The following is a 25,210-nucleotide window of genomic DNA, read 5'->3' as shown; positions in this document are numbered from 1 at the left end:
TAATGTTAGAAAATAGAATACAAAGCTCTAGTCATGTGTGCAAATTAAAAAGACGACAGATATAGATGAGAGACGTCCAAGCGTGAATACTGATGGTGCAGTGCAAAAGGATGATGACCTTCCTACGAACAATCACTTTCCAATGGCTAATAAGTTGGGATAGGCGAGTACCGATTCCAGGTATCGGTATCGCGCCGACACCGGCCTTATTTCAAAGTATTGGGTACTTTTCAAGGATGCTGAGACCAGAAACCGATATTTAAAGCAAAAAAAATAATAACAGCCGACATTGAGTCCGTTTTCCTTGACAATAGTTGGTGCTACAATACGGCCGTTTGACATGTTGGTGAATCATACTGAGCATCATAAAGACAGAAACGTCTTTGCAGAATGATGTCATTGTTTTAATGGAAATTAAATGGATGGAAATATTATTCCGAGACTGGAAATCTTTTTATTTTTCCTTTGAGGAGCAACTATCTAATTTTGTGGAGTAACTTTTTTGCAGGTTAATCGCAATATAGCATTCAATTTTCTTTTCGAGAGGCAAAGCTAAATTGATTCCAGAAAACATAAGATCTGCTGTAATGTAATTTTGTAAATATTTACTGAGCAGACCTCAAAAGTCAGTCAAATCAAAACTCAGGACTCCATCGTGAAAACAAATAAATGACATTATTGATGTCAAATAGATTTGATACTATTCGTCCTTGCTGAAGTACACTGTAACTTAACATTTCTGGTTGCGGTTCTTTTTTCGCAAGTACGATTCTCTCTTGAGCGTTTCGACACTTATTAATTTGTTTGCTGTTCAAAGTTGGATGTTCTCCGCTTTAATTTAATGTAGTTCCAGTCAGATGTCTGAGAAAAGTGAACTCAATTACCAAGGTCCCTAATTCTGGTGTTAAACGTTCTAACCGTGTCAATCTTGGGTTATTTTAGCAATTTAGCTTCGCCGTCTTTTCTAAACATCCGTTCGTGAGAATGATACTTATTTGTCACTACGGTGGCAATGATCACTGATACAGGAGCAACTCCGCAACGTGTTTTGGCGCACTACTAGCTAGCCGACACTCGTTGCTAGCTTCCCGCTGTGGCGTTAGCAGCGCAGAATTTCCCTCGACTTCCGACGACTACGTGAGCCCAGTGAAGCTTTTTTGGGATCGTCTCGACGGTCAATTCTACGTTTTGCAATTCAAAGTGTTTTGATGAGGCGTAAAATGAAAAACTTTCCTCGGAAACCGTGACATGAAACCGCTTATTTCGAGCCTTGTAGTTGTATTGGTACTTGGTATCGGTTAGCACTCGAGAATAGTCGTACTGGTAATGGTCTGGGAAAAAAAAAAGAGTGATTGAACATCACTACAAATAAGTATGAGAGAAAAAGCTGAAAGTAAAATGGCCGCCAGAAATGACTCCCAATGTCTGAGGTTTTGCCCAATCACATGTACCATATGGGACGTTGATCTAGTTGCGCTTCCACCAGGGTTCACAACCCTGTTCGTTCTTCTTGGCAACTGGCCACATTGACTGCCGATCAATCGAAGGCAGTTCGTCTCGCCTTTTCGGTGTGCTGCTTCGTGGAAACACGGCTCGAGGCGCCGTCCGGTATCGGAAACCAAAGTGGCTCCAAAGTCTCCGCGTTGTTCCTGGTTCCTCGTCATCCCCGGTGTGATTGTGACTCGCGCCGTCTGCTCTCTCCCAGCTCCCGTTTGCTAACACGGCGGCCAATGTGCAGTCTTTTGTCTCCGTTTTCGGGCACGCTCCTCTATAACTGTGCATGTGCCGTATCTGTTCACTGCGGCCTGTCGGTGTGTGCGTGTAAATATGTGTGTGTTGGTTTTAGCTGCAATGCTATGCCTAAGACACTCCTCGTGCTGCTAGCTCGCTTTCACACGTGAGTCTGCATCCTCTGTGTGTGTCGGCTGTGGGAATAGTCGGAATGTTGCGACGTGTAGGAGAAGCGAGTGGAGCTGCCGTACTTCCCGAGTCCCGTGTCCGAGCCCGCGGGCGTGGCGCCACCGGGACCCACGCCGACCCCCGAGCCCACCCCGTACATCTCATACGAGGGCCCGGCCTCCAGCGGGGCCAGGCTGGATGGGGCGAAGCCCATCCGATAGGTCTGGTAGTGCGACGGGTATCCGTAGTTGTCGTACGCTAGCTGGGAGGTGGAGTCCAGGAGGCCGCAGTCGCCTGGGAACTCGGCCGCCGCGGGGGCCGGGTTGCTGGGCGCCTGTTGGTTCTGGGCTCCGCGGGTGAAGGTGTTGAACTGGGCGTAGCTGATGTGGGACAGTCTGGAAGGGGGGCGGGGGTCGTAGCAGGCCTGGGGCCGACCCGGGGATGTGAGGGGCCCAGGCGGGCCGGGGGCTCCGCCGCTGGCCGTGGCCCCCGAACCTGCCACGCTGCTGCCGCTGATGGATGCGGCCCCCCCGGGGGTACCGGTGGGGGAGCGGTAGTCGGAGTAGTGCATGGTGGAGCGGGAGGCGGGGCGGCCCTCGTCAAGCGTGGAAGCTCGTACGTTGTAGTAGCCATTGGTGGGATCCTTAGAAAACACAAATCAAAATTGTTTCGCAAATGAAGTACAACGTCAGTCATCGAAATCTGCAGAGAGCAATAAGCTGCCTTCGAGTGATACCCTACGTACCGTAGTGGTATAAGTATGTGGTATAAATCATTTGAATCATAGCTAACCTTTTTTTTAATGTTAGGTTAGCTGACATTTTATTCTGCCGAGGAAATATTTCAGGCGGTCAGAGATAGCATGAATGAGAGAAGCTAGCTCTTGTCCTGTGCATGGATTAGTATTAAAGTCAAGGTCGCGGTGACAAGTGGCAATCGTAGCTCCCTTTTAGAGAGAGGGGAACAGCCAAACGGGGATTTTTAGGATCAGTTGGTCAAAGTATTCCAATTTACTCCAGAAAAAAAAAAATGCATACTTTTAATGTGTAGGTCGAGGTGCTACTGTATCAAAACGGTTCTGTTCCCCCAGAAATTTGGTCACAGACTTAACCTAAAAGTGTTCTGTTTCCCCTTCATAGAAATCGGTATTAAAATGTGCAAAATGTGTCTTCCATGGCCAGGGGCTCAGCAGCCCTAAACTTCTGGTCCTAGAACCGCCCCTGGCTCAGATCCTTTCTGTGCATGAATCAGAATGGAATCTGGCCAGCAAACTGGGTGCAGGAATACTGACTATTCCTGACACGAATCTTCCATCCCGTCATCTCTCACGAAACCAGACGCCTCACTCGGCCATTGTTTCGCAGCGCTGGTGCTTCAGGCAGCGGAGGGAGGGGGTGTGTGTGTGGCTGGGTGTTGGGGGAGAGGGGGCAAAAGAATCCCGGGCTGTTGTCGGGGTGATCTAATCACCTCCCAGGGTGTATTCGCGTCCGCGTTCCTTTAAAATGATCCGACTGGTCCTCCGACTGGAGGCCCGGCCAGTGCGCGGCAGGCCGCATTTTGACAGCTACATGAAAATCAAGTCGTTTCATTACCTCGGTCCAAGCCCACAGGGTCAGAATTCAGAAAATATGCACATCGGCTTGACTTGTCTTCAGACTCGGTCTTGCGATTCATGACGAGTTGCGCTTGGCATGGGTGTAAAATTAAACGAGGAGCGCTCACCTTCAGGTCGTATTCCTGGCGGGTGTCCAGGGTGTCGCTGCGCAGGTCCGACTTGAGCTCGATGTCGTCCTTAAAGGGCTGATTGGAGGGAGAGAAGGACACAGAGGGGAGAAACTAAACGGTCAAAGAGGAGAACCAAACCAAAAAGGAGATGAGGAAGTGAGGGAAGGATGCGACGAAATGTGACACAAAAGAAGACAATGGAATTAAAGGTGTTAATAAAGGAGCACTCACGGTGAGGCGAGGACACTCACTCAAACACACACACACACACACACACACAGCTCACCGAATACATGGCCTTGACCATGCGCGAGGCCGTGGACACGCTGCCCGAGTCTTCCTCCAAGCTGTGGCTCTCCTTGTTTATCGTTTCCACCTTAATGTCTGGCTTTCCCAGAGTGACTCCTCGCCGACCTGGAAGCACAACGTGCCAGCGTCAAGAACACACACACACACACACACACAAGCCGCATGCTTTGAAAAGTGCAATCCAGCAGCCCCCCCCCACGCCCCCCCATTTGTACTGTATATACTAAACCAGGGGTGCGATCACCCGGTAGCGCGCGAACTGGTCCCAAGTCGATCGCGAGATGTGTAGGGGGAAATGAAAAAAAAAAAAAAAAAAAAAAATTGTGTGTCTGTGTGCGTGTTATTAACATGATATATTTCTGCGTCAGTGCACAACTGCACCCTAAGCATCTTTTCATTCATTCATTCATCTTCCGAGCCGCTTGATCCTCACTCGGGTCGCGGGGGGTGCTGGAGCCTATCTGAGCTGTCTTCGGGCAGTAGGCGGGGGACACCCTGAATCGGTTGCCAGCCGATCACAGGGCACACAGAAACAAACAACCATTCGCACTCACACTCACACCTAGGGACAATTTAGAGCAGTGGTCACCAACATGGTGCCCGCGGGCACCAGGTAGCCCGTGAAGACCACTTGAGTAGCCCGCCAGTGCCTGGACATTGTGATTTGCTAGTAGAAATTATGATTTAAAAATGCAAACTTTGGCAGTACTGTGAGACATTTCGAAACACGATCAAAGTCTGACAATTTAAATCATCAAGTATTAAAAATAACACATCCTCATATTATTGAAGGTATTTTGGACAAATATGTTATTTCAGACGTGTATCAATTTGGTAGCCCTTCACACAATCGGTACACATGAAGTTGCTCTCACCCTCAAAAATGTTGGTGACACCTGATTTAGAGTGTTCAATCAGCCTGCCACGCATGTTTTTGGAATGTGGGAGGAAACCGGAGTACCCGGAGAAAACCCACGCAGGCCCGGGGAGAACATGCAAACTCCACACAGGGAGGCCGGAGCTGGAATCGAACCCGGTACCTCTGCACTGTGAAGCCGACGTGCTAACCACTGGACTACCGGGCCGCGGAGTTGAGGTTTTCATTCGAGTTTGTTTAACAATGAGAAACAGCGGCATATGTTGTGCCGGCTGATGGCGTGGTGACTCACTGCCTTTGCGTTGCCGGTAGAAGATGAGTACGAGGACCAGGAGGAAGATGAACAGGAGGATGGTGGAGCCCACCGTGCCACCGGCTATTATCCCCACTGGAACCTCCTCTGAAATCACAAGTTCAGGTTGGTCAGCATGATTTTCAGTTTGCATTAAATTAATCCGCATGACATTCAATTTATCATCCAACATACCGGTCTCCTCCAGGGTGATGATCATGGTGCCGGGCCCAAAGGAATTGGAGGCCGTGCAGTTGTACGAGGTCAAGAAGTCAGACTCCATCACGTTGTTGATGGTGAGGGTGGAGAGGACGCCGCCTCCCTCGGCCGACGTTCTGCTTTGCTCTACCGTGTAGCGCTCCAGAAGTGTGCCCTTCTCCTCTTCCCAGACGTTCTCCTTCCACGCCCACACCTGCGCACCATCCCATACTCGGTTTATGTGTCGGGGAAGCAGGGGAGGCAAAATATCACCCGGTGTCTTTCCCATTTCATCATGAGAACTGTACCTACTTCATCCGATGACATGCATGCAAAGTCACAAATATATTCACGCGGCACTCAAGAGGGGCTTGCTTGGGGGTGAGGGGACATGCGCATGTCCTCCATCTTTAAAGCCACTAAAAGCAGCTGTATTATTCAGCATATACCGTAGCGAGGCCTCTTAATTATGCATAAGCCCACATGTTCCCATAATGTGCCCGCTTGTCCCGGAGAAGGAGATTCTCTCGGCACTGGCGTTTACTGGGACAACTGTTCCTCCCGCCGTCCTTTTATATTTTATAAATCTTTTCATGTCCCAAGCTGCGCCGGCCGCATTAGGGGAGCGCACCGCCAGTCAGGACGCATCCGTCAAGGATCCGCGACGCCCGTGTGATGCAGCTGAGCGGAGAAAGCATCCGGGACGTTTTTTCAGACGCATGAGCTGAAAGTGGTCCGCCTTAGTGTTGGTTTGCTGATGTATGGGATGTCACTTTGTAGGACACAGGCATCCCCCGAAGCCAAACAATCTGGATTTGGATCAGCACCAAATTGTTCACCTTCACCCCTTGCAAATGGATTCTTTTGTGCATGCGTCGATTGGGTCAGTATCACGATAAAGTCCGGAATGCAGTTTAAAGAAACAAATTGTATGTATTAATTTTATTAATTACAAACAGTAGTAGCAGTCATCTGGAAATCGTTATGCACTTTAAATTATACGTGCTGTCGATGGTTCTCGCAAATAAATAAATGAAGAAACAAATAAAATGGTGTTTGTATACTTTCATACTATTGGACCACTCTTCAGTTCCTAGGATGTGTTGCGGCGTACATCGGTGATCTTCTTCCTTCACAAGGTAGTTCATCATAACCCTCGAGGTGTGTTTACATTACCGGCAGTTCATCGAATGTATTTCGTAATGAACGTTGTTAACCTGAATCCGTGAATGACAACATCTTTGTGTTCTTCTTCACAACTGGAGATGAACAGGCAGTTGTTCTACTAAGTCATGTCTGCCATCTAGTGGTGAACTGTGTCATAACAACTGATCAAGTGTTGGACGCTTTTTTGGGGGGAATTTTGCCCATCCCTGAAAGAGACGGTGCTCTAAGGTACATACGGTATGTGCCTTCATAAGGGTACAAAAACCCTTTGCGTGGCATAACTGAGCGGTGTTTTCTGAAGTCGAATTTGAAAGTTTGAGTTCAGCGTGACTTACAATCTTATCAGGAGGAGGTGTGCTCGCAATGTAGCATTTCACTTCGCCGCGCTCCCCTCGCACTGCATACTGGATGGGCTCGCTAGAAATGATGGGTGGGCCTGTGCGAGGGTAGGAGAAAGATAGTAATTGGCATCCGCCCCCCCCCCAAAAAAAAGGCTGATTTGCACTTTAAAATGCTCTTTGCTTCCTGACCGTTAACAGTGAGGGTGACCTCGGTCTCTCCGACCCCGATTCGCGGCACAATGGCCTTGCAGACGTACTGGCCCGCGTCGGCCTGGCTCACCGACTTCAGATACAGTTGGTTGCCGTTACTCAGGACCTGTGTGCGAGAGGATGTCAGATTCTAAGGCAATACCAAATGTATTTATTTCACATTATTTGTCCCGTAAGTGGTAACTATACAGTTCAAGAGTTGAGCATGACTTCTTCTTACCATGTTGGAACCTTTCTTGAACCAGGTGAGAGTGAGCGGAGGGTTCCCGGCCCATTTGCAGTTGAGGGTGACGTCGGAGTCGGCGTCCACCGTTTTGGGCTGGGGCTCCACCAAGAGAATTGGACCGACTAGAGAAGGGAAAACACGAGTCGGAAAGAGAGGTTGGGGACGGAGGGCACAAAGTAAGCAAGTCTAAGCGGACCCCGTTGAGACACTCACAGTGGACGTCCACAAGGATGCTGACGTTGGTCTTCCCCACGGCGTTGAAGACCAAGCATGAGACCGGCTCGGTGAAGAAGGAGTGGTCCGCCTTGGTGGTGAACACACTCTCCCTGGCACCCTGTAGCACCACGCCACCTTTAGCCCACCTAAGGAAGAGAGCGAGTGGCCAGTTTTACCGGTACTACTTTCAATCGCTTAATTTGTCAAAATAGGTTTGTTAGTTTTCTTCAAACACCTAAGATGATGACACCACGTAAAAATAAGACCTAAATAGGGACGGGTAAACTCAACCGTGGTCGAGATTTCCATTGAATAAGATTTGTAGGGTTTATAAGTTGGAAAAAAAACTTGGAACATAACAGATTCGTGACCGAAAGAACGAGATCCCGGATACAAGCGGCCGAAATGAGTTTTCTCCGCAGGGTGTCCGGGCTCTCCCTTAGAGATAAGGTGAGAAGCTCAGTCATCCGGGAGGGGCTCAGAGTCGAGCCGCTTCTCCTCCACATCGAGAGGAGCCAGATGAGGTGGCTTGGGCATCTGATTCGGATGCCTCCGGAGCGCCTCCCCAGTGAGGTGTTCCGGTCATGTCCCACCGGGGAGAAAAACCAGAGGAAGACCCAGGACACGCTGGAGAGACTATGTCACCCAGCTTGCCTGGGAACGACTCGGGATCCCCCGGGAAGAGCTGGAAGAAGTAGCTAGGGAGAGGGAAGTCTGGGCTTCCCTGCTAAAGCTGTTGCCCCCGCGACCCGGCCCCGGATAAGCGGTAGATGATGGATGGATGGATGGATAACAGATTCGGAGAAAAAAAGTGTGTCTGCCATCTACAGCCACCAGAATTGTTTAGGCCAAAACCCCAAATACCGTATGTTCATTCATTCATTCATTCATTCATTCATTCATTCATTCATTCATTCATTCATTCATTCATTCATTTTCCGAACCGCTTTTATCCTCACTAGGGTCGCGGGGGGTGCTGGAGCCTATCCCAGTTGTCTTCGGGCAGTAGGCGGGGGACACCCTGAACTGGTTGCCAGCCAATCGCAGCCCCAAATATATTCTCATTCTAATATAAAAAAAAATCCTTAAAGCATGTTATCTTGAGGTAATTTGTTTTTGTTTTGATAGCATATAAGCCTGAGCCAACGCTAGCTAGCACAAATATATTTTATGATTGACAGTTTAAATTGTAATTTTTACACTAGTACTTAAGTTTCAGAGCCCAAGTAGTTGAATCAGTATTTCTACTTATGCTAAAGCCTTTTTACAGTCATTTTGGGAGCATAAAAGCCTGAACCAACACCAGCTACCTAGCTAGCTAGTTAGCACGCTGATATAAATTGTAATTTTTACACTAGTACTTAAGTTTCAGAGCCTGAGTAGTTGAATCAGTATTTCTACTTATACTAAAGCCTTTTTTACAGTCATTTTGGGAGCATAAAAGCCTGAACCAACACCAACTACCTAGCTAGCTAGTTAGCACGCTGATATAAATTGTAATTTTTACACTAGTACTTAAGTTTCAGAGCCTGAGTAGTTGAATCAGTATTTCTACTGATACTAAAGCCTTTTTTACAGTCATTTTGGGAGCATAAAAGCCCGAACCAACACCAGCTACCTAGCTAGCTAGTTAGCACGCTGATATAAATTGTAATTTTTACACTAGTACTTAAGTTTCAGAGCCTGAGTAGTTGAATCAGTATTTCTACTTATACTAAAGCCTTTTTTACAATCATTTTGGGAGCATAAAAGCCTGAACCAACACTAGCTACCTAGCTAGCTAGTTAGCACGCTGATATAAATTGTAATTTTTACACTAGTACTTAAGTTTCAGAGCCTGAGTAGTTGAATCAGTATTTCTACTTATACTAAAGCATTTTTTACAGTCATTTTGGGAGCATAAAAGCCTGAACCAACACTAGCTACCTAGCTAGCTAGTTAGCACGCTGATATTTTATTTAATTAATGTGTAGTTTTACTTTTTGAATTGGGTACATTTCAGAGCCGAAGTAAAGGAGTTCAATCAGTGTTTGTACTTGAAGGTTTTTTTGTTTAGTTTTTTACCGTCACTGTACTTAAGTACATCATGTCTGCTGTTTACCACATCTTGGTTCGGCACTCATATACGCGCAACAGTCACTGACCTGTAGCCCATAATTGGGGGATTGGCATGGGCCTGACAAGTGAAGGCGACCCTGTCACCCTCCAGGACCGAGCGAGGTTCGATGGACAAAGTCACAGTTGGCGGATCTGTGAGACACAGATGGCAAAATTAAATCCAAAAGTCATATTCACCGCTTGGCTGATTATCAGCCACACCACACAATTTATTTCTGTGTCAACTTGTGTTTTTCTTTGTTTTTTTTTTGTTTATTTGTTTTTTTGCTGAAGGGGCTGTTAGTGTGCTTACGGTGCACGTTGAGGGTAACAGTTGTGCTCTTGCCCGCCGGGGCCGCCAGGTTGGAAGCCACGCAGCTGTAGTTCCTCCCTGTGTCTGTGTCGATGGGGTGGATGGGAAGGAAGCTGCGCGTGGTCACCCTCTTGCGGTCCGGAAGAACCTCCTGAGGTCATTACAGAGTGGGCAAAAAATGACATACATCTGTGTGTGTACGTGTGTGTGTGTGTGTTTTTATTTTGAATTGGGACTCACAGTGGCACTGACGGCCCCATCGATCGGCAGTCCATCTTTAAGCCACTCGATCATGGAGGGCGGCTTCGCACCCCGAGACACGCAGCTGAGGTTGTAGGACTCCCCCGCGTTGAGCAAAACCTCTGGGCCGCCGTCGATCACCGGGTCATCTGGTGGGACTGCGGGTAGGATTTGGAAAAACAAATTCACGTTATGGCGATACAGATAATATGAAAAAAAAAAAAAACGATATTGCTGAAACCGTGCCCAGAAAACATATGAGAAGAATAAGTACTGAGGACGGTGAGCTTGGCCCTCCTGGACCTCAAGGCGGCGTCAGGGGCCTGGCACTCGTACAAGGAATCGTCAGACAGGTCAGCCGACAGGATCTCAAGGTTGTACTGGCCCAGTTCCTGGACCCGCAGTACTCGATACCTAGGCCAGGCTGGGAAAAACACACAGGGTGAGCCGCCTTGCTCACCTCAAACAATGGAACTTGGTTCACTTTTAGCCAATGGCAAGTTAAATAAGATTTCACAAGGAGAACGGGATGCTTTTCTACACTCTGCGCATTTTGTCAACTCTAACCAAGATGAAATACTTCAACTCAAGGCAAAATATTCTTGTTCTTTGTCTGCTGAGATATTTCTTTCTTCTTCTTGTGAAATCACATTTTAGGTCATCCCATGTCTTTTCCATGCAGTGACAATGAGGCACTCTAAAGTGGCAACAGTAGTCTGAAGCCCTGTTCCACATGCTGACTGTTAAGTCGGAACCCCGCCCCCCAACCCCACCCAACCCCCCTTATGGCTTCTCTCCTTGACATGCATGCTCACAGTGGACAATGAGGCGCTCTTAATCTCCCACGCCAGTGGACTATGTGTACTAGTCACTTTAGAGGGTCTTTAAATTAAGCAGAAATCATCCTTATTTATTTCATTAATTTTTTTTTTTTCCAGCCCGGTCTTTGAAATGTGTGAAGCGCACACACAAGCACACATTGCGCCATCACACCATCACTTGCCCCCCCCCCCCCCCCCCATTGCACAAAATCCACTACCCCCGCCCCACCCCTCATCGGCCAGCTGTGCCTCTGCTGCACATTCTCACCAAGAGGTGGCATTGACGCGCTCGGTCAGCAAGCAGTAATGTTTTTTATTTACTCTTTTTGGAGCATTGCAACTGACTCCATGGCGTGGTGCACACAATTTGCTGCTCAGACGGCGGCGGTGCGTGAGACGGCGCCAGAGCCAGAGTCGGGCCTCGCTGTTCGGCTGCTCGCCTCCTAACCTTGTGCGTCCTTGCTCGCGCTCGCACGTGCATTTGCATGTAGAATGTGGAGGGCAAGACAGCCTATGGAAAGCCTCGAGAAGCCACAACTGCGCAAATGCGCCAAAAACTCCAGAGGTAGTTTGTGTGCTATCATCTCGCATATCACATTCGACAAACATTCTTTATTGTGGCTGAATGTGCTCCGCCGATTTTCAGCGCGTTCGTTGAAAAACGACAACAAGCAGTTGTCGCCCATGAGTGTGTGCATGTCATGGAAAGGCTGAGGGGAATTTTTAGTTTAGCCAACATGTGCCAGGGGGCTTGGTGCCGACGTGGCTGCAGTAGAGCGCCTCGTTGTCAGCTGTGAGTGCATGCACGTCATGCACAACAAAAGTGAAAAGGGCGAGGAGCGGGGGAGGGAAATAAATCTGACTTTGTCAGCCGGTGTGTGTGTGTACCAAGGCTTTGTGCCGGCGTGGCCGCATTAGAGCGCCTCATTGTCAGATGTAAGTGCACGCTTGTCAGGTGAAAGAGTGAGGGTTGGGGATTTTAATTTTTTTTTTTTTTTTTCAGGCTGGCTTGGGCGCTTTTGAACGCCTCATTGAATTGAATCGAATTGAATACAACTTTATTGTCAAATGTGCTGTAAGTATCATCGCAGAGAGGCAGAAGTGTGTAAGAGTAAGAAAAGGTATGGCATTTTATTAGCAGTTGAAAGTTTATCGGGGCTTGCCAAAAGTTCATTCAGCGTCGAGAACGTCATCATTTTTTCGGGATTTGAAGCCTCCTTTTATATAAAAGACCTTTTTTTTTTAATCATATGAATTTTTCAGGGTTGTTTAAACACTCCTCTAAATGGCGTATCAAAATTTCAAGACATTTATTTTCACTTTACAGGGACTTTCATGTCATGGAACTTTGAAGTAAAAAAAAAAAAATCCTGGAAAATTGATGTTGAAAAAAAAAAAGAAGGAAGGAAGGAAGCGCGAGTCTATCAGGGTGACTTTCAAAAGAACATAAAAATGGGTTTGGGCCAGATGCAACACTTCCCCGTGGACTTTTTATGTGCGCGAGGTTTATGTCTCTGCAATCGAGTTGATTGAGTGCCCGAAAGGTCCTGAGAGCGCCCCGGCTTCCAAACGATTTTGCATTTTTACGAGAATCTTCCCGTTTTACATGCTCCACGTCTCACCCCGCAGGTCCTCGCCGATACCCAGCGCCAGGCCATCTTTGGTCCACTGAACGATGCCCGAGTAGTTGAAGACGACACAGGAAAGGATCACCCTCTGGCCCCGCACTACCGACTGGTCTGCCGGCTCCTGGGAGAACCTCGCAGTCCGCACTTGAAAAGAAGAGGAGAGGGAAAAAAACAAAACAAAAGTGAGTCGTCAAGGATGGCAGACGAGCAGCGTAACCTCCTTCAAGGAAACGCGCATTTCACCCGGGATTTTATTTCAGGCTAATTGACCACGCTGGAATGGAATGTCACGATTGCCATCTTTGATCGCGCGCTGACTTTCGGCCATTTTGCGAGGAAATCACTCAGCGGAAGGCGGACGAAACGTTTCAGGCTGACTCAGTCAAGAAGATATCAAAAGGCAATTTCAGCCTTGGGTCTCGCTCTCATCCCCCCCTTTTTTCCTTATTCCGTCCAAAGTCTCGGGAGCCCTCCCACCCTGGTGCGCCTCCATCCCCCACACCCCCCTCTTGCTCATTCCTCCCTGTGAGTCATCTCGCAGGCTTCCCAAGCTACAGTGGCCATCATTGTGTGCTCGCCCGGACCCCACTATTATGTCCCGGCAGATGAAGCAGTGCGGCGCTGCTTCGCGGTGACCGCCTCATGTGGAAAATGGAGCAAATTAAGAAGAAAAAAAAAAGAGAGAGAGACGCCATTGTGTGTCTCTCTTTCTGATGACAAGTTGTAATTAGCTGTCCCTCCGAGACAACCCTCCCGCACAGTGTGGAGAGCGCGCATCCCGTTATTATTGACTCATTACTCGGTATGCAATCCGATGCCGTGTGAAAATTGGGCTTTTCTCGGATTTTCGACTCTTTTGGTGAAATCAGTTGGAGTGTCCAGATTGCATTGGAAGCCATTAAAATGTGCAACTGTACCTATTGGGTCTCCACCCCCCCACCCCCCGCTGTCTGATATTGAGCAGCCCTGTAGTACATTAGCCCCTCCATCTCCCCTGCCTCATATATACGTATATAATAATAATAATAATAATAATAATAATAATAATAATAATAATAATGCGGGGCGGCCCAGTAGTCCAGTGGTTAGCACGTGGGCTTCACAGTGCAGAGGTACCGGGTTCGATTCCAGCTCCGGCCTCCCTGTGTGGAGTTTGCATGTTCTCCCCGGGCCTGCGTGGGTTTTCTCCGGGTGCTCCGGTTTCCTCCCACATTCCAAAAATATGCATGGCAGGCTGATTGAACACTCTGAATTGTCCCTAGGTGTGAGTGTGAGCGCGGTTGGTTGTTCGTTTCTGTGTGCCCTGCGATTGGCTGGCAACCGATTCAGGGTGTCCCCCGCCTACTGCCCGAAGACGGCTGGGATAGGCTCCAGCACCGCCCGCGACCCTCGTGAAGATCAAGCGGCTCGGAAGATGAATGAATGAATAATAATAATACATTTTATTTAAAAGCGCCTTTCATGCCACCCAAGGGCACTCTACAGACAATAAGAAAATACAATGTAAAAATTAGTAAATGAGATATTATATAAAAACAGGACATAAAATCATAATATATATATAGAGAGAGAAAATGTGTGTGTGTGTGTGGGTGTGTGTGCGGGTGAGAAACGTTTTCAGCCACAACGCCTTCTATTTCCGTGTTCCTCCGCCTTGCTGGTTGGAAGGGGGTTCGAGTCGCACTGTCACAATTCGTTTATCACATTAAATATCAGCCCTCCGGCGCTTTCTCTCTCCCTCCTTCAGTCGCGCTCGTCGCCTCCCACTGTTGGCGTTTCACTCTATTTGAACGCCCAACCAAATTCTCCCCCCCCCCCCCCCCCGCTGCTCCCTCCTCCTCCTCTTCTCTTCTCTCCGGCCCATTCCCTCACACGTTTCCCTCCGAGGCCTTCGAGCGCTTTTGTGAAGGCTGCCATCCCGCCTCTCACTTTTGACTATTTTTTTTAACCCACCGCCATATGCCTCACTCGACCGCAATCATGACCCTCAGTCCTTATCCCCCCCCCCACCCCCCTCCCGTCCGATCTATTATTGCATATTCGAGCAGACTGGGTGTGATTTGCCGAGGTACATTCTGCCCACTAATGCAAAAGAAGTCAGTCATGCAAAAAAAAAAAAAAGAGAGAGAGAGAGCGAAAGAATCCCGCACCAATCAGAACAATAGCTTCTGACAGTGCTGCACATTAATATTCTGAAGATAAAGAAGATGTGCGAGGCTACACGGAGAACCGAGAGGAGGGAATCAGATGCAGATGGGGCTCTGCGGCATGCATACTTCGAATAATTCAACACTGAGCTCCCCCCCCCAAAAAAAAAGAGAGAAATGAAAACAAAACCAAAAAAAAAACTGCAGATGCTCATTTGCTCCTTGAAATCGATGAATGAGTCACAAAAAGGGTTGGATTTGAAAGGCGATCGCGCAACTACAGCACGTATCACTAATGAGCAGCGCGGGAAAAGTGGCGTCATTATTGGAAAAAAAAAAAGCACAAAAAGGCCACCCCCCCCCCCTCCACCTTTTTTTTTTTTAAACGAAGCCGCAAAGTCGACGTCGGCCCGGGGCCAGGCAAATCCTCCCTTCGGCTACCTCGGCGAGGCCAATTGGAGCTTTCCCTCAACAGTAAACCACAAATGTAATCCAAAGCGAAAGCGCCCCGACAGAGGATGAACAATCTGCAGAGAAGATGACTGACTCACTGAAACATGCGCCCCTCGCCTTCTGATTTGCATTTTATCCACTTAACACTTGTCATCGCCACAGAGTATCTGTTTGTGTGTTTGGTTCAAGGTGCTAAAAGACAAAAAAACAAAAAACAAAACAAAGCGCACACAGAGCGGCGCAAAGCCAATTTGTATTCGTTCACAATGTGGGTTATGCTGCAGTGACAAATTTAGAGTGTGTCCTGATTTCCTTGAGTCACTCGTCCCCAAGATACCACCGGAGCTCCCCGTCCACACAGAGAGGTCGCGCACAACTACAACCGTCACACACACACACACACACACACACACAAAAGCAAGCCTCCGCTGCTTGCTGGCGAGCCACTTCCTGTGGACGCACGCAAACACGACCGCACTCGGGCCCAAACGTGTAATCAACACGTTGAGGCGGTTTGCCGCTCTCGCTGGATCAGTAAAAAAAAAAAAAAAAAAAAGACAGAGGTTGCCCAAAATGAGTTGCTTAGTTGTCAGGAAAACACAAACAAATCACATTTATGGGTTTGAGATGCAAACCAAATCATCTTTCCACATTCAAATGAATAGAAATGCCATGAATCTGCTCCAGAATCCCTTGGAAAAAAAAAATAATTAGTATGCTGTGACAAATGTATACTTCATAAAAAAATAATATTCGATTTTAAAATGTAAAGAATTGATGGCTGTACAATGCCCGAGGTTTGAGTGTAAAAACTGAAGTGGTTTTGGTTATTATTGTGAAAAATGTGGAAAATGGCCAGATATCAGATCTCACTCATTCACTGCCATTGACGGCTACAAAAGTAAATACATTTCCTTTTATCAGACATTTTTTCTTGTCATTACTGTATGACATTTGTTAGTACTACAAATGCAAAATGATCACGAAACGGAAGAAACAAAAAAAAACAACTTGTCAGTATTTGTAATCGTTCTTCACAGAGGATAGAGAATATGTCCATTTTTACTTGCAAGTCATAGCAAAAATTCATCTGAAATATGGCTTGCGTGTTGAAAATTTGGTGTCACTCGTATCCCAAAGCAATACTATGCATTTTTTTTGGGGGGGGGGGTGGCATTTGACAGTAAAAACGTGTCTCGGGAAACATATTTTTGAGTTTGTCCGTCCCATTCGTCTTCGACGTCAGCATCGTTTTGACACCGGCCACATCTTGTCAAATCAAGCCGACCCGACGCCAGCACGCCATGGCCAGGTGACTCACATTCGCGAGACGCCAAGGGCGGTTTGGCCGCCGAGCGCCTTTCGCACCACCGCGCGGCGCGAGAACAGCGAGACGGCGGCGCGTCCGTTGGTGCCTGAAAACTAACGAGAGGGTACGGCGGATGCATGCAAAGTCATCTGGAGCTATTTTTAGCCCGGCGTGCTGCCGATTTGCCCCCGCGTACCCCCGACGCTATGCCGCAAATGTCAACGGCGCCTTGATTTCAGCCTTCCTCTCCCGAATTGCGTCACCTCTCTCTCCATAAGAGTCAAACGCCGCTCGCGTGGATTCCTACGTCGCATCCTCTTTGTCTCTGGCCGCCTCCCCGCTATCGTCCAACCTAATGCCCCCCCCCCTCTGCCTGTCTCTCGCTTGCACCTCCCCATCCAATCCCGCGCCTTGGCTGGATTACAGGCTGGGGTCACCATAGCAACAGATGACGTTGGAAATTAGCAGGCCCCAAAAAAACTTTTGCGCACCGGTGTGTTCGCGAGCGCATCTGGTGGAGGAATATCCAACGACACTCGGTCCTCGCTCCGATTGCCCCCCGCCCCCCCCACACCCCCCTCCACTCCAAATCGATTCCGTGATCTGCCCGATTCGGTGCAGCCGCGGTGTGTGGTGGCGCTGTGGGGAAGAGAGAACAAAGAGACGCGGAGGTCCGCAGACGGCGCCGTGGAGGAGGATGACATCATTGTTTGAGGACAAAAGTTGCATTCCTGCACGTCGGGCGCCGCGCAGTCAACCCTCGCTACGTACGTGTTGATCAAAATCGTCAGCATCGTCGGCATGACAAGCCGATTGACACGGTGCGGAGCCGTCGCAAATCGTCACATGGTCCACGTGCGCAAATAAATCAACAAAGCCGCTTGTTTGGGGGTCAAAAATGACTTCGGAACAGCCGTTAATTCCACTTCCAATAATTACTTCCCACAAATAATGAAAAAAAATTAAAAATTATTATTTTTAAATTTAATTAATCGTCTGATATCAGCCGATTTTTTTTTTTACTTCTTAACGCAGTGCAACACAAGACAAAAGTAATAACATTCAAACAATCCCCCCCATCCCCACCCCCAAAAATAAAATGTGCGAAAAAAAACTGGACATTTTTTTGGCCAATTTTTAATCGTCTCTAAAGTTAAATATCGTCAAGTTAAACATCCGCTTTATCTTCACAAGTGTCGCGGGGGGCGTGCTGGAGCCTATCCCAGCTGTCTACAGGCAGTAGGCGGGGCACACCCTCAACCGGTTGCCAGCCAATCAGGGCACACGCAGACGAACAATTTTGAGTGCTCAATCATCATGTTTTTGGAATGTGGGAGGAAACCGAAATACCCAGAGAAAACTCACGCGGGCCCGGGGCAGAACATGCAAAATCCACACAGGAAGGCCCCGTGACCTCTGCACTACGAGGTCAACGCGGTAACCACTGGATCACCGGGCCGCCATTGTGTAAAATCTGAAATGCGCAATTGTCTTTATGTTAAAATTGCGAGTCAACTTGGAGTGGCCGTCAACAGTTTGACTTTTTTGGTGAATTTTTCACAGGATCGCAAAATTGGCTCTTGAAGATGTCCGGTTTTGGCTTCCAACATCTAACCGCCATGCACTTTCGGCCTCTGTTATTCCGTCGACGCTACGGGAACTCGACCGCATGTTTCCTCAACAATATGGCCGCCCGCCTGGATGGCTAAAAGAACTCATCGCCATGGTGACGCTATATGGGGACACGATAATGGGGAGACTATGAAGTGGTGGGGGGGGGGGGTGCTGGGGGGGGGGGGTCAGTAAAAGGAGGCGACCTACTGTGCGCACTCACACTTAAAACACAAAGGTGACACTTGGGCTGCGCACGCGTGTGTGTGTATGTGTGTAAAATTTGCAGGGGGGTGGGGGGGCAGGTTTTGGACAAAGATAGTGTCTTTTTTTTTTTTTTTTTGCCGCATTGTCCGCCTGCTCGCTTCTTTCCTCTGTCATCTTTGCAGCCCTCCCCTTTACAAGCAGTCGGCAACCTCGCTCTCTCTCTCTCTCTCTATTTTTGTCACCTCCTCAATTCCCTTTTGATTGCCTTTTGTCCTCCAACCACCTTTTTGTTTCCACTACCTTGCCACTGTAACTGTAAACATGATCAAAACGGCGTGTCGACCTGCAAAGGGGAACGGGCATTTTAGTATCGTGACGCCATGTATGGTTCCCACCCACTCTTTAGGGCTCCTCACATACGTGCGTTTGAAGAGCGCTACAGTATGTGTGCGGGGTAAACCTCTGTAGCCGCTGTCGTTACCATGGCGACGGCCCGCGAGGACCACGGACACAATGATAGGAAGTGTGGCCATGGCAACTCCAGGATCACTGGAGGATAATATGATAATTTGGCGACGATGCATATGACACATTACGGGCGAATGAATACGCCAGAGCTCAGGAGAAAGCCGGCCTGCCGCTGGTAATCCGCGACAAAGACGACTCTGCGGTAACCAAGGGCGACCCCTGAGTAACAATGGCCGTTCTCCAGACACGCTTGAATCGGGCAGGCATATACGCAACGAAGCAGCGTGTCGCGCAGCCACGGTCGATATCATGGGGAATCGATCGCTTGCAGCGGTGGTTGGCGATTGATTTTGGGCAGCAAACCGTCCCTAAAGTCACTTTAGAGCTGGGGGGGGTACGACAATGGCACTCACAAGGAGCTCGTAGAGGTTGAATGACTAAAGATTTTTTTGTCATGGAGTGCAGTGAAACTCCTCTACAACGAAACCTACATGGGCGAAAATACCCCCCCCCCCCCAGTGTGAAAAAATGTTCATGCATGAACGCCATTCCCACTTTTCTGCCACCCCCCCCCCCTATGACGAAAAGTCCCACTGTTCCTTGATACGAAATCTTTTTCTCCAAAATAAAAATTGCTACTATGCTATTGCGAGCTATGGGTCGTGACCGAAAGAACGAGACTATGTCACCCAGCTTGCCTGGGAACGACTCGGGATCCCCCGGGGAGAGCTGGAAGAAGTAGCTAGGGAGAGGGAAGTCTGGGCTTCCCTGCTAAAGCTGTTGCCCCCGCGACCCGGCCCCGGATAAGCGGTAGATGATGGATGGATGGAAAAATTGCTACAGTGAAAAGTCCCCTGTTGTGAAAATTTTCTTGCTGCAAACGTGATTTTGTTGTAGAGGAGTTTCACCGTACAATGTAGTGAAAGTCATCGTCTTCATACGGTTGCGTCCGTTCAAGAGTGTGAACGTAATCTGCTTGCGGGTGAGGTTAGCAGTTAGCCTAGCGGTTAGTTCGGCTACTCCGTCCACTCGTCTCAACTCAACCCGACTCAACTTTATTTGTAGAGCGGTTTCGTAACAACCACAGCGTGCTGGACGCAAAGTTAAAATCTGACATAAAAAGCATCGACAGTCATGAAAACAACAAGTTAATAACATATAACACCAAACACAATAAAACACCAAACAATGGCACGTCTCACGATGAGTTGAAAGCCCAAAGAATAAAAAATGTGTTTCAGGCGAATTTTAAAGATGAAGAGAAGGGGCTTGCATTCAAAAAGGGAGGGACGAGAACAGAAAAAGTTTGATCTCCACCTCCAGTCAGACCCGAGGCGACGGGCTTTTTGTTATCATTATTAATTCATTCATTCATTCATCATCCGAGCCGCTTGTTCCTCACTAGGGTCGCGGGGGTGCTGGAGCCTATCCCAGCTGTCTTCGGGCAGTAGGCGGGGGACACCCTGAACTGGTTGCCAGCCAATCGCAGGGCACACAGAAACGAACAACCATCCGCACTCACAGGGACAATTTAGAGTGTTCAATCAGCCTGCCATGCATGTTTTTGGAATGTGGGAGGAAACCGGAGCACCCGGAGAAAACCCACGCAAGCCCGGGGAGAACATGCAAACTCCACACAGGGAGGCCGGAGCTGGAATCGAACCCGGTACCTCTGCACTGTGAAGCCGACGTGCTAACCACTGGACTACTGGGCTGCCCTTATCATTATTAAGTGACTCACAAATGATAGGACGCCATTTGAAAATGTAAGCGCATGCTTCGATTTACAGGAGAAATCAAGTGTGACTATTTGCTTTTCCTACCCGATATCATTGTTGATAATAATGTGCGTCCGTAACGGGCAGCCCTTTGCAATTAATCGGCAGCCAATAACGAGCTTCCATTTGCAAAAGGTTGGTGACCCCAGCTCTGAAGTCACTGGACCGTCACGCGACGTAAACATCAGCGAGCGACGTGCCGTCGATAAATGATCTCTTCCAAGGTCCAATTTAATTGAATCCGGTGCAATCTCATTTCATCGGTATGCACTGTCGCTAGTTGCAATGTCATCAGTCACGGGGCAGCCAATAAAAAGCCCGAGGCCTCGACCTCTCCGACCTTTGGAGCGGAGCAGAAGCGTTCGTCTGGAGAGCCTTGCCAACATCGCCCGTACAAGCCTCCTTCAAGGTGAGAGCCTCTTTGCAGATAGAAGTGGGTTCAAAGTCAAAGATTGAGCACGCCTCTATTCTCCATGTCTTGTGACGCCCGAGGAATTAAATTAGCGACACAAATTTAACCGACTGCGGCAAGAATCTATCCAGAGGAGATTTTTTTTGTTTGTTTTTGTGACCAGGACATGGACAATCCGGAATGGGGGATGAAAATTAGAATTAAGTAGAGGAGCAGTTAAGGCGACAGAAAAAGGATGCGGGTTAGGCGCTTGGTAATTATCTAGTAACGTGACACTTTTGGGGTGACCCAAAAAAATGTACTTCCTGTTTGACGTTTCCCTCCAGAAACAGTTTCCCCGGATTCCTAACCACATCTTTTGAGATGATCCGAGATCTGATTTTATTGTCGATCGAATTCCCCGCAGCCAGGGGCATCTGGAAGGCCTCGGTGAGGTCAACGAACTTCCGACACAGCGGGCGGTCTTTTCGACAAAACAAAGATGACTGGCACGACACGGAAAAGTAAATTAATTAGGAAGTTAGAGTCAAGGTAAATGCAATCTTCGGGGCATGATTCTGTGGAATGAAAAGAAAAAAAAAAATAAAGCATGTGCACGGCATCGTTTTAATGACTGCCCGTGATGGGAGCGCTCGCTCGTTATTAGTTGCGCAATCATCGAAGGGCCCCCGCGGGCCGTCGCGTTTCGCGGCGGCCGAGCGCGGAACTGATTTGGGTGGACGGCTGACCCTGATGTTATCGTCAAGGGAAGACGGATGGAGCGAGACAAATGCGCGGCTCCCTCTCGCTCTTTAGCCCTCACCCCCCCCCCACACACACACACCTCCCTCCCCCCCGTCCCTGGTGAGGAGCAGAGGAGCAGAAAGTGGGAGAGCGCCGAAATGAAGTGACATCATCAGTGTCAACCGCATTCCTGCGGAGGGGGAGGGGGGGGGGAGAAGGAGGAACGAGGGAGAACAACTTTTGAGGTTACGAGGCCGTTAGCCCCCCCCCCCCCAAACCCGCTCCCCCACGACAGGCATTCTGCCGTCCTTACCATCGTCTCATCATGTGCTCCCAGTTTTAATTCATACGCTTCGTCTCCGGATTCGCCAATCTCCCACCCCATCTCATAACCCCCCACCCCCACCCCCACCGCCCCCGACTCTCCCTCCACCCTGCCTCTCGCCTCCCTTCTCCTCTTTCCCCTCTCCACCGACCAGAGGAATGCGAGAAACACATCTGGAACCTATTAAGAGAGCCAAAGAGAGGAAGGGGTAGATGGAAAGAGAAGTGGGGGGGTTGGGGGGGGGGGCTAAGGGGAAAAGAAAGAAGCCGGAGTGAAAAAAAAAAAAATGGGGAATGTTTCAAGTAACTCCTGCAAATCGGGCCGCGGCCCGTTTGTGGGCGGTTGACGGCGCAAAGCCGACTTTGAAGCGGCCATCGCAACATGTGAATGGGCAGCCTCGCCGAGGGGGCAGTCGACCTCGAGTAATGGTCTCTTTCTTTTTACAGACCACCCCCCTCCCGCTTCCCCCACCCCCCACCCCCACACACGATTCGCTTCTCTTTGCTCTTCCACCCCCTCTCAATGGAGCCCTCCACTAAACCTCAACCACCTCCGTCGAATCGCTCTCAATCAAACTTCCCCCACCTGCCCGTCTACAATCCAACTCGTCTCTCAAAAAACGGGATCCTCTCTGCAGAATGTGACTGTGTGTGTACTATGGGGAGGCGGGGGGGGGGGGGCGTGGGGGGGGTTAGGCTGGTAGGATCAGTCAGATGTGATTAAGTGCGCCTCTCTTGCTTGGGGGACTCTGCATAAAGAAACCTTTTTTAGAGGAGGGGGGTGTTGTTTTCCTTTGCCTCGTTCTTTTTATAACTCCGATAGCCTCCAGCCCGTCAAACACGATCATATTATTGGGGCTTGAAAAAGAAAAAAAAAAAAAAAAACTTGGGAGCTGTTGCTTTACCCTTGACCACACATTTGAGAAAACGTTTTCTGCTGAATCGTCATCCTTGGGATTGGACCCGGGTTGGCGTCCCAGGTCAGTTCAGAGTAAACGGGCGTGCTTTCCACGTGCAAATGAAATGGAGCTTGGCTCACATATCCGAGCCCCTTCCGCATATGGAAAACACTCGTGTTCAAAAACTGCTCATGTGTGCCTCGTTGGGCCTTTGTCGCCGCTCCCGTCAAGCTTTCGTGGCATCGCCTTGCGTTCTTCACAAGTCCTCAGTTTTTCATTTCTTCTTCGCTAACTCGTTTCCTCGTACGCTTCCCGAGAGGACACTCCAAAGTACTCCCCTTGCCTGTCGCATGTCCAGTCTTCCGGAAGCTCCTCCTCCCCACCGAGAGCCTGTTTCGTCTTTTCAACCTTCTCTGCTATTGTCTTCTTCGGCATCCCGGTGAAACTACAAATCGGGACCAGGATGCGGAAGCGGATGAAAAAAAAAAAACTGCACACCTCCACTTTGGAACCTTTTTCTGGAGACATTCGAGTGCTCCCCGCGGTGCAGCGCCGCAAGTCAGACCACCGCGCATGATTGGCTCCTCACCTTGTATGTCGTTTCAAGGCCGGCGGCGCTGAATCAATCGCGGCTGTTATCATCGCATCGGAACAACTTGCAAATAACGAGCTGCTGCGCTAATAACCGCGCTATCGTTCATAAGCCCCCCCACCCTCCCCAGGCATCCTTTTTGCTTCTATGTTCAAATTGCAAGGCGTGAAATATTGTTCATTCGAAGGCAGTCAAACATTCGGCAACATTCGTCTAACGTAGGAGGCAAAACGGCGCGTGTTTGGAGAGTGATAAGGGCCGACACGCTTGCGGACAATGCGGCGCGCGCGTGTGCATGCGTGTGTGTGATTGTCATGTGGACTTAAGGGCGGAAAAACATGTGACGTGAACAAAGAGGTGCGTGTGTGTGTGCCACTGTTGAAAAGGATTGTGTCCAAATGTGGATTCAATGGCATGGGCGGTTGCTGCACCTAAACCCACCCTCCCAAATTCAGGTGACATCATCCCTTACCACAACACGCCCCCTTAACCCCCCCCCCCCCCCCCCTCTCACCCACCACCCACCCAACACTTCCCCAATCGCCCTCTACCTATGACAGTAGACAATGGCACACACATTGGTAGCCCCATCAAACAGGTTGCATTTACATACTCCTCATCCTCGGCAGCCTTTGTCTCCTAGCAACTGTGACTATCAAATACCTGCGACTAACACAGGTACAAAAAAAAAAAAAATTAAAAAGGAGGAGGCCTGGGTTTCCGATGGATGCTGACATTGTCTGCGGGGTGCATCCTGAGGTGCACGCAGGTAAGGAGAGAAGAGAGCAGTGACAAGCCAAGCACAGCTGATCATTCCGACTCATTCCCGTCACGTTCACGGGTCGGTCAGTCCCGGCGTCCGAGGAGACGGTTTGCGCCACTCACACATCTGCAAAGGTCATTTATGCAACGTGACGGCATCGGCATGCGTGGTTTAAAAAAGAAAGAAAGGGGGGGGGGGAAGAGAAGAAGAAAAGCATGGCCTTTTCCTCCCCCCAACACCCACCCACCTCCACTACCCCTCCAACCTACGTCACACCGAATACCAATAGAGCCTCATCCGCGTGTGCACATTTGTCCTCATTTCATTTCGACACGGCCCCAAAATGCATCCTTACCAGTTTGTAAAGTCAGCAGCAAAGTGAGGAGCAGCAGCAGCCTCTGCATGGTTCAGCCCACCAGTAATAATAAGTCCAGTATTGGGCCAAAACTCCGTGAGGACGGCATCAAAATGGCAGGGCTGGACGGGACATACAGAGAAAGAAAAAGACGAAGAAGAGCAACAGTCGCCCGTCCTCGATGTTTGCTAGCTCTCAATCGGCTTTTACACCATTCCGCTGCTTTTTTTCCCCTTCTCGTCTCCCCTTCTCTCTCCTCTTCCCTCAGTGGCGGCAGTCCGCTTTCTGCTGCGTACGGATCGACGTCCAAAATGAGGATGGACGATTAGTTTCCGGTAGCAGTCTTCAAAATAAAAGCGTTAGACCACAATTCACACCGATGAATGTCCAACCAGGACGGGCAATTAAGTGCTGTAGGGGGCCACACATGACAATCACTTCCTAACCAGATGAATGATAAAAATTCAGTTTTAAATTTGATCTTTATTTTTTGTCTGTTTTGTGGGATCCTCCACACCCTTTCCCCCCTTTGTGGAAAACGTGTATTGAATATTTAGCCGTCAGTCGCTCATTCCTGATGTATAAAATAGCAATAAAAGAGCCTGTTGTA

The 25,210-nt window shown here is 49.0% G+C and overlaps 1 protein-coding gene across 2 annotated transcripts; it reads right to left on the bottom strand.

Moving 5' to 3' along the window:
• Window positions 1-991: 991 nt before the first annotated feature.
• kirrel1a (kirre like nephrin family adhesion molecule 1a) lies at window positions 992-24,925 on the bottom strand. 2 transcript variants are annotated; one of them, XM_052067935.1, is made up of 15 exons: window positions 24,601-24,925; window positions 12,554-12,703; window positions 10,385-10,534; window positions 10,111-10,268; window positions 9,871-10,021; window positions 9,605-9,710; window positions 7,458-7,606; window positions 7,239-7,366; window positions 6,998-7,124; window positions 6,803-6,903; window positions 5,298-5,514; window positions 5,103-5,210; window positions 3,911-4,038; window positions 3,622-3,735; window positions 992-2,542 (listed from the first exon to the last, which is right to left on the bottom strand). In XM_052067935.1, the coding sequence occupies exons 1-15, from the start codon at window positions 24,647-24,649 to the stop codon at window positions 1,892-1,894; spliced, it is 2,487 nt and encodes an 828-aa protein (XP_051923895.1). In that variant the 5' UTR covers window positions 24,650-24,925; the 3' UTR covers window positions 992-1,891. The 2 variants fall into 2 exon arrangements, with proteins under 2 accessions (XP_051923895.1, XP_051923901.1); XM_052067941.1 differs by having other exon boundaries at window positions 3,622-3,699.
• Between the last annotated feature and the right edge of the window lie 285 nt (window positions 24,926-25,210).

Source organism: Hippocampus zosterae, chromosome 1, assembly GCF_025434085.1.
Source record: "Hippocampus zosterae strain Florida chromosome 1, ASM2543408v3, whole genome shotgun sequence".
In the NCBI taxonomy this organism is placed as follows: domain Eukaryota; kingdom Metazoa; phylum Chordata; class Actinopteri; order Syngnathiformes; family Syngnathidae; genus Hippocampus; species Hippocampus zosterae.
Note: the sequence above shows the minus strand (reverse complement) of the source record. Positions and strands in the feature narration are given on the sequence as shown.